Source organism: Melanotaenia boesemani, chromosome 5, assembly GCF_017639745.1.
Source record: "Melanotaenia boesemani isolate fMelBoe1 chromosome 5, fMelBoe1.pri, whole genome shotgun sequence".
Lineage (NCBI taxonomy): Eukaryota > Metazoa > Chordata > Actinopteri > Atheriniformes > Melanotaeniidae > Melanotaenia > Melanotaenia boesemani.
This window is the reverse complement of record NC_055686.1, coordinates 2,659,116-2,673,278: the sequence shown is the minus strand read 5'-3', so window position 1 is coordinate 2,673,278 and position 14,163 is coordinate 2,659,116. Positions and strand designations below refer to the sequence as shown.

Genomic DNA, 14,163 nt, shown 5'->3' with positions numbered 1-14,163 from the left:
GTTTCATTTCTCTGTTTCAGGGAGCATCAGACTGGGGGAGGGGGTTTCTTCAATATGCTAGGGTCGGGAGAAAATACCCTCATCCCAACTTTCCTCCTTCCAGCTCCTCCAAGACACCCTGAATGATTCACCCAGACCATCATCCCAACCTCATCCACAGACTAAAGCTTTATTTAAACCTGTAAATTGTTGTGGCGTGGTCCTTGCTGGTGAAGCTATCATTGTTTGAGGCTGTTACAAACATGGAACCTAGCAGACATCACATTAGCCTCCTCGTACTTCTGGAGAGTTCTGGTCAGGTACAAAGTTTATCCAGCATCGTTCTCCAGAAGCCACCTGAAAGACCTGCTCTTGTATCTTCCAACCTGCAGGATGAGGTCTCCCAGCACCTCGGTCTGCAGCTCTCTGCAGAACCAGTCAGTGTGTCCTGCTGCACGTTTTTTTTCTTTATTTTAGATATGCATTGATATGATGTACCAGCTGTTTTGATGGTATTAGCACTGTGTGTTCTGCTTCTGTTAGTGCTGTGTGCAAAATTTGAGCTTCCTGCCTGAGGATATAACTGTACTGTGTGCTTTGAATACATTTTTTTGGCTTTGTTTTTGTTTTTTTGTGTGTGTGTGCCTCTGGGAGAGCTCCACCTGTCAGTAGCCAATGTAAAGGTCAAGGGAGCTGAACCAGCTAGATCCAGTGAGATGTTTGATGGTGTCATCAGTGCAGGGGAGTGTGTAAGAGGCTTTGCAAGTGCTGTGTTCAACCATCGGTAGTCGACATAGAATCTCCAGTCCTTATCCTTCCTCTCAACCAGGATCACCATTAGACAGAGGGGTCTTGTTTCACCAGTGTCAATGTCATGGTTACAGAGGGAGTACTTTACGTCCTTGGCAGTAAAGATGTCAATAAAGGTCTCCAGCAGCTCATGTACTGGCTTGCTCTGCCTCTAGCTTAGCCCCACGCAGCCCCACTGGCCCAGCTCCTGCACTGCTTCTTCTCCAGTTCCTTTCTTTTCCTGCCCTCTTCTCTACCTTCAGCAACCAGCAACTAATCTTTTGCTTCTGTCAAACCCCATTTCTTTCCTTTATTCATGTTTTCACCACATTTCTTCTCCAATTCATCCACCAATTTCTGACATCCATCCACATTCAGTGTCCCATGAAACTGAGACCTTTTCTTCCACTTTTCCAAACACCCCATATTTGCAGAATCCCTGCAAAACATAAACTTCACATCTCCCTTCAACTCCCAAAAACTGCCTTGTCCCACAGTGATGAGACTTCTTATCGAGGTTCTATGAACCCCCTTAAATAGACTCGGATGAATAAATATGTCCCACACACACCTTAATTCCTACACGATTTTAGAATTTAAACAAGATAAAAAAACAAGATGCTATAAATATTTGCTGTTAACTGACCTTCTATTGGGTAAATGTCAGATGTCCAATGGTCAGTAAATGCAGCATGTAATGTATGTTTGTATGTTGTTCTAAACCATCTGTATTATGTTCTAGATCATGATGCAGAATTCATATATCATCATCTCACCAACCGTCTCCATGGTGATAATTTGTCATTAAACCTCCAGATGTGACGACTAAAGTTAAACAACCAACATTAATTAAAAGTGTTTAATCACTTTAAGGGACCACCACCTTTATAAATGACATCAGGGGTAAAGTGCTGATGGTCTGCAGATGCAGGTGAAGATGCTCCTAGAATTATTACACAAGGTTGAAGACAAAGTCGGTGTAATTTTGAAGTAACTTTAATAAAAATCAGACATCATGTAGAACAAGTGGAGTCTTTTAAGTTGACTTTCCATGAAAGTGAGTCGGTGTGATTCAGTCTTTATGTGAAAGAACTAAACAATGAGCGTAAATGTGACTGAAGAGAGTTTCTCCAAACAAGCAGGGGTATGAAGACAATGAGTTAGTGGACTAACGGTCAGAGTGAAGGCTAATGGTTGCCATGGTGATACAACCTGACATGTTTAGTTTCAGCGTTTGTAAAAACTAAAGTGGTTTAAGGCAACGAGTTTCCACACAAGGTTCTAGTGAAGCCAACGGATCCGGGATCAGGACCAAGTTGATGCTGCGTTTGCCTCCTTCCTGCTCTGCTTCTAAACTCTCCATGGCCAAACCACAACACGCTAAATCCTCATTACAACACGGCTGTTTGCAGCTGGTATCAGTTGCAGCAACATTCTTTATTGATCGCTCGCACGTCAGGAACAAACAACACCTGCAGCTTGTTTGCTGGCAGGAAGGTTTGTGTTCTTCATCAGGAACCTTAGTAGACCAGGTCCTAACAGTCTGGAACAAACAACAAGAAGATGCTGGAGTCCAGAACACACAGCTGGTCAACATGACATCACACTGACTCCACTCTGACATCACTGATCAATACTGATCAATACTGATCAATACTACGTCTGCAGCTGGAACAAGTCCTCTCTTCATCCGTCCTCCATCAGATCCTTCACTGATATTTTCTCTCTGATCCAAAGTCAGACTGGATCAATAATCAAAGATCAGACTGATTGATCAGCCATCAGAGGAGTCGGATCATCGGATCCGCTTCTGGTCCTGATGTCCTCTGTTTGATCCTGGACCCGAACCGTCCCTGCAGAGGACACACAAGACAGTCAGTAAGACAGTCAGTCAGTAAGACAGTCAGTCGGTCAGACAAGAAAACAAACCTTTGACTTTGAGCTGAAATGTTTTCCATCTCATGAGATTTTCTCTCCTCCAGACTTCACATCTGTACCGTCCACTGTCTCCAGGTTTCGGGTGTTTCAGAGTCAGACTGAGGTCTCCAGTTTTCAGAGGATCTTGTTTTATCTTCGTTCTGTTTATGTAGACCTGGTCCTGGTCTCCACATTGATCAGAACCATTCTGGTACACATGGACCTTCATTACTGGTTTAGGTTCATCACGCCTCCACTCCACTTTAGCGTCTTCAGGCAGGTCAGGTGTTGTTCTGAAGGGCAGCAGGACAGACTTCGCCCCCTCCTCCACCTCCACCTGACAGGCTGAGAGAAGAAGAGAAACTGGATCAGTGAAGAGACTCCAGCTTCACATCAACACCACATCTGAGAAGCAGCTTTCCAGCCTCATTTCTTCCCATCAAACAGCAGCTTTCATCCTCACTGGATCCCACTTTGCTCCAGTTTACTGTCAAATGATGAGCAATGAATCCAGATCAATCCCAGTGGAAGCTGCTGCTGACCAGACAACCAGCAGCTAAATGCTGGACTCATTCAGTCACATTTACTCTCACACACACACATTTCACTTCCACCTTCTAAACACACTCTGATCAGTATTGATCACAACTGATCAGCTGATTGGAAAAATACTCAAACATCAGATTTAAACCACTGACCTCTGACTGTGAGATGAATTTGTTTCTTCATCAGGATGTTTCCCTCCCTGCTGTAGACGCTGCAGGTGAAGGTCCTATTGTCTCCATCTTTGGGGTGTTTCAGAGTCAGACTGAGGTCTCCAGATTGTAGAGGGTTTCTCTCCATCACTGTTCTGGTTCTAAAGAACTGGTCCTGTTCTCCAGGCTGGTCAGAACCGTTCTGATACACATGGACTTTCCTGTCAGTCTCCTTCCACTCCACTCTAGCGTCTTCAGGCAGGTGAACTGTGGTTCTGCAGGGCAGCAGGACAGACTTTACCCCTGACTCCACCTCCACCTGTGGAACTGAGAGAAACAAACAGCTTCAGTTGTACGGACAGCAGCAACAACTCTTTATCATGTAACTAAATGAGTCTAAAGTTGTAGAGAAAGCTGCAGGACAGGAGCAGGTGAGAGCAGAAGGTAATAGAAAGGTCTGCAGACGATCAGTCTTGATGCTGTTGTGATATTTAGTCCCTCAGCTCACATACACGTCACTGCTAGGCCCAAGAAAATAGTCCAGGCAACAGATGTCTGGAGGACGGCCAGGAGGCCGCACAGACAGCAGACTTGGCCCTGGCGGAAAGCTGGGAGGCCACAGAGATAGCAGATTTGGCTCTGATGATGACACATCCCTTTTCAGGACCCCCTCAGAATCAGGAACCTTGAACCCGACCTGGGAACCCCTGAGAGACAGGAACGTTGGGAGGCAAAGACATGAACCACATGAGAAGGAGGACATATGATCTCCTCGGAGACACGAACCACAGGAGAAGGAGAGGCTTTCTGACTCAGGACCCTCTCGAAAACATTGACTCAAACTGGATGAGAAGCGTCCCCCATCCTGGGACCTCCTCGGGAGACAGCATGGACCTAGGTGCCACAGTTGGACGCTGAACACCTGGAGAAGAAATGGGGGCCAATGTGTGATGCTGCAGAGCTGGAGGCGACACTGGAGACATGGGCCTTGGAGCCGACTGACAGATTTCAGAGAGCACTTTCTGGACTACGGCCTCAAACAGTACATCGGCTGCACCAGGAAAGCTGGTTCACATCCAACATCACCTCTGTCCAAGTTTCCATCCACAATAATCCTCTCTGTTATGTAAACCCAGAATTTCACACACATGTTCAGCATCAACACATTGACACACACACACACACACACACACACACAGCTTCTGTTTGTGCAGCGGCATCAATTAATCCTCACCACACATTTCTGTCAGATCAATACAGCTGAACAGAACAGAACAAATAAAGGACAGTAATGGAGAGAAATAAAAAGTAAATAAAAGGTAAAGTAGAAAAAAGGAAGAGGAGACAAAGCTGCGCTAGAAAGACACAACAACCTTCAATCCAAGCTAACACCAGACAACCAGCTGCTACAGGTAAACTAAGCTGACAATCATCAGGAGTTCCTAAAAAAAGTATCTCTAAACCCACCCGACAACTCAGTGACTTTGTGAGCAAGCAGAGTATGAGGAATGAGGAAGGATCGAAGATGAGTGTGATCGTGCAAATGGCACCACACCTCCATGGAAGCTAGAGGCAGACTAGGGTGTTCCAGAGAACTGGGCCATCAGCAGCAATCCCGGAGCAGGAACCCAAGGTACCCCACCAAAAAGACTACCCTTGGCGACAGCCGTCAACCCCACCAGGCACCGGCCAGGGTCCTGAGCCCCAAAAGCCCTACCCCCCTTCCAGAATCCAGCTTCACATCAACACCACATCTAAGAAGCAGCTTTCCAGCCTCATTTCTTCCCATCAAACAGCAGCTTTCATCCTCACTGGATCCCACTTTGCTCCAGTTTACTGTCAAATGATGATCAATGAATCCAGATCAATCCCAGTGGAAGCTGCTGCTGACCAGACTGACCTCAGATCTGCTTCTTCCTCCAACAAACTGCATCTCTGACTGGATTTGTTCCATCAGTCCTGGTGGAAGCTGGAGCATCTTTGCAGGATGAAGCAAACGTGACAAAGCTTCAGTCTCTGAGAGCAGAACCACAGCTTTCAGTCCCAAATCTCTCCTGATCCACATTCAGCCCGACTTCTGGACTTTAGGACTCCAAACTGGATTCTTCCAGATGTTCCAGCTACATCTACCCAGCTGTCTCCTCCAGATGTGTTGAGGAGGAAAGCTGCTGTGGTTTCTCCTGCAGCACAACGTTCAGCAGCTGTTTGTTGACTGAAACAGCAGCTCAGACTGGATCCTCAGGGAGACCATGGATGCTGCTCATCAGGAAGAGTTCAGCCTCTGGAAGAAGGAAGAGGATTCTCTCTCAGCTCTTCCTGAAGCTGCTCTACATTACATCCTGGAGGAGACCTGAACCCTGGTCCTCCTTCCTCCACTAGTCTGAGCATCAGATCCTTTCTGCAGCGTTTGATCTCAGAGATGTGGAGGAGAAATTCCCTCACACTCACATTTCCACTTCACACAGCTGATCTGGGTCTCCTCAGCACAGGATGCTGCAGGAAACAGTCCACTGGCAGATCCCAGACCAGCTTCCATGAAGGTTCAGGTCTCCATCTGAGACTCAGCGAGTCCATCTAACACACACTACACCGCCCAACACACACACATGGAGAGGTGTGTCAGAAAGCTGGAAACCAGTTCAGCTGGAACTGGGAACTGGTCATGTGTGAAACATGTCAGGAAGTCTGGAAGTGTGTGAGCTGAGAAGAAAAAGTAGAAGAAGAAATGAGTCCAGCTGTGAGGAGGAAGAAGCTGGATGCTCTTTAAATGTGAGGCTGAAGGATTTCTCACATCTTCAGAGACATACAGTCGGCCTTTTCACCTTTTTTTCTACCTCCCAGGAGTTTTTGTACCTGCCTGCTCCAGCCTGGTGACTTCTGCTTTCGTTTTTTGGCTTTTACAATGTTTGACCTTCGGACTGTTATACCGCATTGGATTTGGATTCTGAATCAAGCTTGTGGGCGGATGTATGGATGGATGGATGGATGGAAGGAAGGAAGGAAGAAAGGAAGGAAGGAAGGAAACACCGGACCTCTTGGAGTTCCTTGTCTGGATCGGAGTAACTGAGCCCTGTTAACCCTCTAGGGACGATTGTTCAGATGTAATCCTAGCAGATTTCGGTGAAGGGACAGGATCAAATCTCGAAAATGGGTTGTTCAAAAGAGAAATCCAGATTCCAAAATCAGCCTGGATCACATAATCCAATCCTGGTTGTTATCTGGATAAAATCCTCAGTTTGGGTTGTTCAGAACTTCTGAGTAGGATCCGGATAACTTTGATCCAAAAACAAACAAAACAAAAAACAAACAAAAAAAAAAAAAAAAAAACAGGATTATTCTGATCCCAACAGAGGGCAGGATTCCAAGGAAGATTTTACAACCTAACAGCTGACCAAATAATAGAACTTTTAATTTGGTGGATATGTGAAGAAGTTGACAAGAAGCTGTTGGATCCATTTGATTTTATTCAGGTGTGTTAGATCAGGGAAACAATGAAAACCTGCAGGATACCGGCCCTCGAGGACCAGAGTTTGACACATGTGGTCTAAAGGGATCACCTTTTATTTTGTTTTTATTTTCTTTTTCTGTTGCATCTTTATGTTTGCTTGTAATTGTTGAAAATGTTCTACATTTTATGTGATGGACACAAGGAACCAGATAAAACAAACTAAATTTACAATAAACTGCAACTCATGAAAGGAGATGAGACACAGCTAGAACTAACTAAACTGGCAAAGAGGCACTAAAACCAAGGGGTATAAATACACTGAGGAGACACAGGTGGACTGGGTTAGCTAAATGAAACCAGGTGAACTAATGACAGGAACCAGAAAGAAAAACTACTAAACCACAAACCAAAACCCAGAGACCATGACCCAGAGGTGTGGTGGAGGCGTGGCCTCCATCCTGATCCTGAGTTAACAGGTTCACTTCATTCCTGTTCAATGACAACCAGCAGCTAAATGCTGGACTCATTCAGTCACATTTACTCTCACACACACACATTTCACTTCCACCTTCTAAACACACTCTGATCAGTATTGATCACAACTGATCAGCTGATTGGAAAAATACTCAAACATCAGATTTAATCCACTGACCTCTGACTGTGACCTGAACTTGTTTCTCCATCAGGATGTTTCTCTCCCTGCTGTAGACTCTGCAGGTGAAGGTGGTACTGTCTTCATCTGTTGGGTGTTTCAGAGTCAGACTGAGGTTTCTGGATTGTAGAGGGTCTCTCTCCATCACTGTTGTGGTTCTGTAGTTCCGGCCCTGCTCTTTACACTGGTCAGAACCGTTCTGATACACATGGACCGTCTGGTAGTAACTGTCCTTCCACTCCACTAGAGAATCTTCAGGCAGGGGAACTGTGGTTCTGCAGGGCAGCAGGACAGACTCCACCCCTGACTCCACCTTCACCTGGTAGACTGAGAGAAACAAACACCATCAGCTGTACAAACAGCAGCAGCAGCTCTGATGGTCACATGACCGTCTCATCCTGGTCTCTGGGTCTCATGCTGGTGGAGGACTCTCAGTGTTCTGACAGAAAAAGGTTCAGCAGTTTCTTTGGGGACTTGGACCAACCAGGTGACCTGAACTCACCTGATGTCACTCACACACCTGACAGAAACCAGTGAAACCAGTTTCTATTGAAGACCTGTTTTCTTCTTCACGACATTTTGAGCAGCTACCAAAGAAGAAGTCAGAAGCTAAGGAGGAAGCAATTAGATGAATGGATGAGTGAGGAGAGAGTGGAGTAGATAAAGATCAGAGAGCTGAGAAGTCTCTGAGAATAAAGGAATCTGAACCTGAGATGCTGTGTTGATGGAACACGATGGAAGCTTTAGTTCATAGATATCTGTCCATCTACACACTGAGCTTCCTGAGGAGCTCTGACTCTCACCAGACTAAGAAACTCTGGTTTTTAGTCTCTGACTCTTTAGTTTCCTCTGACTCTGTTTCCTTTCAACTCACAGAATTCTGACAGGAAGCTGCTGAGATGTGACTGAAGCGGAACGCGGCTTCAGCAGAATCAGCACCTCCACGTCTGAGACCATGTCAGTCGTAAAAGAGTGGAGTGCTTTCTCCATGTCGGGAATGAGGTCCTGCCCCAAGTGGAGGAGTTCATGAATGTCGAGGTCTTGTTCACAAGTGAGGGAAGGAAGGAGAGGGAGATCGACAAGCGGATCGGTGCTGCGTCTGCAGTGATGTGGACTCTGCATCGGTCTGTCATGGTGAAGAGGGAACTGAGCTAAAAGGCAAAGCTCTCCATTTTCCGGTTGATCTACGTTCCTACCCTCACCTGTGCTCACGAACTGTGGGTAGTGACCGAAAGAATGAGATCCCGATTACAACTGGCCAAAATTAGTTTTCTCCAGAGGGTGGCCGGGCTCTCCCTTAGAGATAGGGTGAGTGATCTGGGAGGGGCTCAGAGTAGAGCCGCTGCTCCTCCACATCGAGAGGAGCCAGATGAGGTGGCTCGGGCATCTGGTTAGGATGCCTCCCGGACGCCTTGCTAGTGAGGTGTTCCGGGCACGTCCCACCGGAGAGAGGTCCCGGGGAAGGCCCAGGACATGCTGGATGGACTACATCTCTTGGCTGGCCTGGGAACACCTTGGGTTCCCTCCCGGACGAGCTGGTGAATGTGGCCAGGGAGAGGGAATTCTGGGTGTCCCTGCTTAGGCAGCTGCCCCCGCAACCCAACTCTGGATAAGCGGCACAAAATAGATGGATGGATGTCTCTAAGTACAGCTCATGAACTCACAAGTAAAACCTTTATTTAAATGCCTGTAGGTAATAACTGGTAGAAATTTAAATTTTGTTTATTGTTTTAGCCAACCACAAGAATGTGTGAAATTTCATTTGTGTAATTTATTGTTCATCCTGTTACGGCGCAAGCGGCGTCTCTTGACGTCTCTTGACGTCTGTTGACCAATTGTGGAAAGAGTCCCAGTGCATTAAATGAAATGAACCGATGCCCATGGCAATCGCTGTGTTTGGGAAGTAGACACGCATGTGCAGTGAAACCTTCAGGTGTTAAGCACGTTTGTTCTGTGACATTAAAATTAAAAATTAATTAATTAATTAATAATTAAAAAAGCCTTGAGGAAGAGTGGGAGATGCCTGCTCCGTAATACAGCACTGACAGTTCAGAAACAATTTGGAATGAAGGAATTTTTAATCACACAAATTAGTTTTTGAAATTGTATGTTGTTCATTGATCAATTGTCTGACCCAGTGTGCAGTCGTTACTGGTTCTGACCTTTATAGCAGACAACCACTCTCCCGTCTTCCTGGTACTGCTTACCACCAGTGTATCTTTTAGTGGTATGCCGTGCTGGAGCATGCCGGCTTACTTTCACCCCTGGATCCAAAACCATTCAGAGCTTTACAGACCAGCTGCAGCACATTAAAGTCTATCCTTTGATGGACCAGCAGTGTAAAGACCTCAGAGCTGGACTGACGTGCTCTACTTTATTGGTTTTAGTGAGGACTCAAGCAACTCAGTTCTGAATCAGCTGCAGGTGCCTAATTGATTTTTTGTGGGTAGAACCTGTAAAAACACTATTACATTAATCAAGCTGACTAAAGATGAAAGCTGGACTAGTTTTTCCAGGTCCTGCTGAATCATCAGATCTTTTACCTTTGATACATTCTTAAGGTGATAGTAGGCTGACTTCGCGATTCCCTTGACATATTTCTCAAAGCCGAGGTCTGAATCCATCAATAGACCCAGATTTCTGGCCTGGTTGGTGGTTTTTGGGTGTATAGACTGAAGCTCTGTGGTGACCTTTAATCGTTTATCTTTGGCTTAAAAAACCATCACCTCAGTTTTGTTTTTGTATAACTGAAAAAAGTTCAGGTTTATGCAGTCAATAATCTCCTCAATGCATTTACCAAGAGCCTGTATGGGGCCTCGATCTCCTGATGTCAGTGTAATATATATCTGTGTGTCATCTGCGTAGCTATAGTAACTAATTTTGTTTTTCTTCATGACCTGTGCCAGTGGGAGCATGTAGATGTTAAACAGAAGAGGCCCCAGGATGGAGCACTGAGGAACTCCACATGTAATTCTTGTCTGCTCAGTTGTAAAGTTACCTATTGACACAAAGTACTTTCTATTCTCTAGATAAGATTTAAACCAATGTAGCACAGTGCCAGAGTGCCCAACCCAGTTCTCCAGTCTTTTAAGTAATATATTGTGGTTGACTGTATCAAATGCAGCACTAGGTCCAGTAAGACTAAGACTGACATTTTTCCATCATCTGTATTCAAACATATGTCATTAATGACTTTGGTCAGAGCATCTCAGTGCTGTGGTGCCATCTAAAACCTGACTGGAATACATTGTAGCAGTTGTTTAGTGTTAACAAGTCATTTAGCTGATGAAACACAGCTTTTTCGATTATCTTACTTAGATAAGGAAGATTTAAGATTGGCCTGTAGTTGCTAATTTGTGTCTTGTCTAGACTGTCCCTTTTTTGCAGAGGCTTGGTTACAGCTGTTTTTAGGAGCGTTTTTGGGAAGACGCCTGGAATTAAAGAAAAGTTCATAATCTGTAACAGATCTGGCTTCAGAGTCTTTGAGACTTGTCCAAACAGCAAGAGGAGTTCAGTTGATGTAAGATGTCCACCAGATATTTGCTGTTGATGGAATTAAACTGTGTCATGGTGTTTAAACTGATTTCCAATAAACACAGTATGTCTCTTGAACCTACTGTTAATGAACCAACTGCTTGTCTGATATTCTGGATTTTTTGGTAAATGGTCTGTATTTATATACAGCTTTACTGTACCTGAAATGATACTCAAAGCACTTTACATTATAAATCACATTCACCCATACATTCACACACTGAAGGCAGAAGCTGCCATGCAAGGTGCTCAACCATGACCCATCAGGAACAATTTGGGGTTCGGTGTCTTGCTCAAAGACACCTCGACATAAGCTTAACAGGTCGAGGATCAAACCGGCAACCTTCAGGCTACAAGATGAGCACTCTACCCACTGAGCCACGGTGCTCCTTTCTCTGTGAAGAATTTGGTGAACTCATTGGAACCTTGGTAGGATAAAGTTCATGTGTTACTGACACAAGAGGATTTGTTAATCTGTCGACAGTAGCGAATAAGGCCTGAGCATTGTGAAAGTTTTTGCTAATAATGTCAAAGAAATAAGACTTCCTTGCATTCCTCAGTTGTAAATTATCAGACTGAAATTTCTCTTTATACATGTCATAATGAACCTGTAGATTTGTTTTCCTCCCTCTGCCCTCGGCTTTCTTACACTCTCTTTTTCCATTTTTCACCAGTGTGTAATTTCTCCACAGAGACTTTTTCCTCCCAGAGACAACCTCCACCTAAATAGCAGCAGTAGCATCCATAATATTTGACATGTTAGCATTAAATTCAGAGACAAGCTTATTGACTGAACCCCCTGACGAGGTAGGTCTTAAAGAAAAGACCTGGTTAAACTCATGTTTTCCGTTAGACACCGTTTTGTGATCACCTCCATTGAGACATTTGTGTGAAAAGGAATCACACTCTCAACTTGTAGGCTTCTCCTACCACTGCTACGCAGATGACACTCAGCTTTTCCTTTCCTTCCCACCTGACGACACAACCGTCTCAATGCGAGTATCAGCATGCCTTGCCAATATCTCTGCATGGATGAAGGATCACCACCTTCAGCTAAATCTGTCCAAAACAGAGCTTATTTTCTGTCCAGCCAATCCTTCTTTACCTCCACAGCCTGCAGTTAAACTCTATCATGCTTGTGCCTATGTCTTCTACCAGGTCAGCTAGTTGTCATGGTCAAGGACCATGTTGCCTCAGTTGCTTGGTCTTGCCAATTTGCTCTCCACAATATCAGGAGGATCAGACCCGACCTGACAGAATACACAGCACAGCTCCTGGTCGCATCGACTGCAACTCCTTACTGGCAGGCCTGCCTGCATGCTCAGTTAAACCTCTGCAGATAATCCAGAATGCAGCAGCATGTCTGGTCTTCCATCCATCCATCCATCTGTCTTCTGCCGCTTATCCAGAGTTGGGTCACGAGGGCAGTTGCCTAAGTAGGGAAACCCAGACTGCCCTGTCCCTGGCCACATTCACCAGCTCATCCGGAGGGATCCCGAGGCATTCCCAGGCCAGCCAAGAGATGTAGTCCTGGGTCTTACCCAGCCTATTTCTGGTGGGACGTGCTCGGAACACCTCAACAGGGAGGGATCCAGAAGGCATCCTGACCAGAGGCCCGAGCCACCTCATCTGGCTCCTCTCGATACGGAGTAGCAGCGACTCTACTCTGAGCCCCTCCCAGATCACCGAGTTTCTCACCCTATCTCTAAGGGAGAGCCCGGCCACCCTGCGGAAAAAACTCATTTCGGCCACTTGAATTCGCGATCTTGTTCTTTCGGTCACTACCCACAGCTCATGACTATAGAATAATCATTTTTATAATTTATAATCATTATGTCTTCATATATCCTTTACTATATTATGTATCATGATTTAGAAAATGCACTCTAGCATTGTTTGTGCATGTGTGCTGGTTTCATGCTTGAGTCTGAAAGTACAGGATATCAAGGTGGTGAAAGAGGAACCACAATGCGATAATGCAAGGAAACAAGCCACTAATGCACCCATGCCTCCAGTTTTGCATGTCTTATCTTCTAGTGGAAAATGTTGAAGCATCAGTCTTCAGTAATGCTGTAATGTTTGAGGGATGGACTTTGTGAACCTCCCTTTATAATGCCGTCTGATGTGTAAAACAATTCAGTGTGTGTATCATACTTGTATACGTGTATACAATGAGTATAACTCTGTCTTCTATTTAGTCAGCTGAGGTTGTTTTTAAAAGTGCTTTATAAATAAATTTGACTTGACTTTTGATTGAAGGTTAATTTGGTGTTAGGAAGAATTTACCTAGCAATTATCTTTTTTAGGAAACATGGAACATCCTTTATGAAGGAAAGGAGATGATTCTGCCTCAGAAATCCCTGCAGCTGCAGATGCTGGATGTTTCTCCAGTTGTATTAACTTGTGTGGATCAATATAAGGACCGTGGGGCGAGCAGCTGTGACAACATCTTTCACTTTTCTGACTTTTTCTTTCCTTTTTAAATGACCACCAGTAATGATGAAGTTTAGATCTTCTAATACCAATATGAGACATATGACATCACCTCTGCCTACCAATATGAGAAGACTTACCCCAGGAAGATTAACAAAAACTTTGTGGAAGCTAATGGGGATCCTAATAAGTAAACAAATAGACAAATAAACTGCATCAGATATGGGATCAAAAGGACATACTGGAGGACAGGTTATCTGCTAAGTGATGGATTGTGTCTCAGATGGTACCAGCATTATGGGTAGTGTAATATTAGAAACTCACCTGACATGAAATAGAACCTAAAATGATATAAAACACCAGCAGAGACGATAACCAGAACTAGGAGAACCAGAAGAGCTGTGGCCCAGGATGGAAACAGTTCTGCGGAAAAAAGAAAGCTTTTTGACCTCAGACCTTTATGACATGTATCTACATCACTGACCTGTATCTACATCACTGACCTTTGACGTGTATCAGAACTACTTTCTGTCTCAGGATGTCTTTGTCTTTGTAGACGGTGCAGATGTAGCTTCCCGTGTCTCTGTCTGTGGGGTGTTTCAGGGTCAGACTGACGTCTCCAGATCTCAGCAGGTCTTCTTTCATCTCTGTACGGTTTCTGTAAAACTTGCTCTGTTTCATAAACTCTTTACTTGTGTTTGGATAAACATGGACCA

General features: G+C 44.8%; 1 protein-coding gene across 1 annotated transcript in view; it reads right to left on the bottom strand.

The window, feature by feature from the left end:
• Positions 1-1,750: 1,750 nt before the first annotated feature.
• Positions 1,751-14,163, bottom strand: part of LOC121640417 — a 1,195,287-nt gene continuing 1,182,874 nt past the window's right edge. The window contains exons 16-19 of the mRNA XM_041986139.1: positions 7,481-7,799; positions 3,384-3,707; positions 2,698-3,030; positions 1,751-2,621 (exon numbers count right to left, since the gene is read on the bottom strand). Coding sequence (XP_041842073.1) covers positions 2,530-2,621; positions 2,698-3,030; positions 3,384-3,707; positions 7,481-7,799 — 1,068 coding nt within the window. The 3' untranslated portion in view covers positions 1,751-2,529. The remainder of the gene's footprint in view (positions 2,622-2,697; positions 3,031-3,383; positions 3,708-7,480; positions 7,800-14,163) is intronic.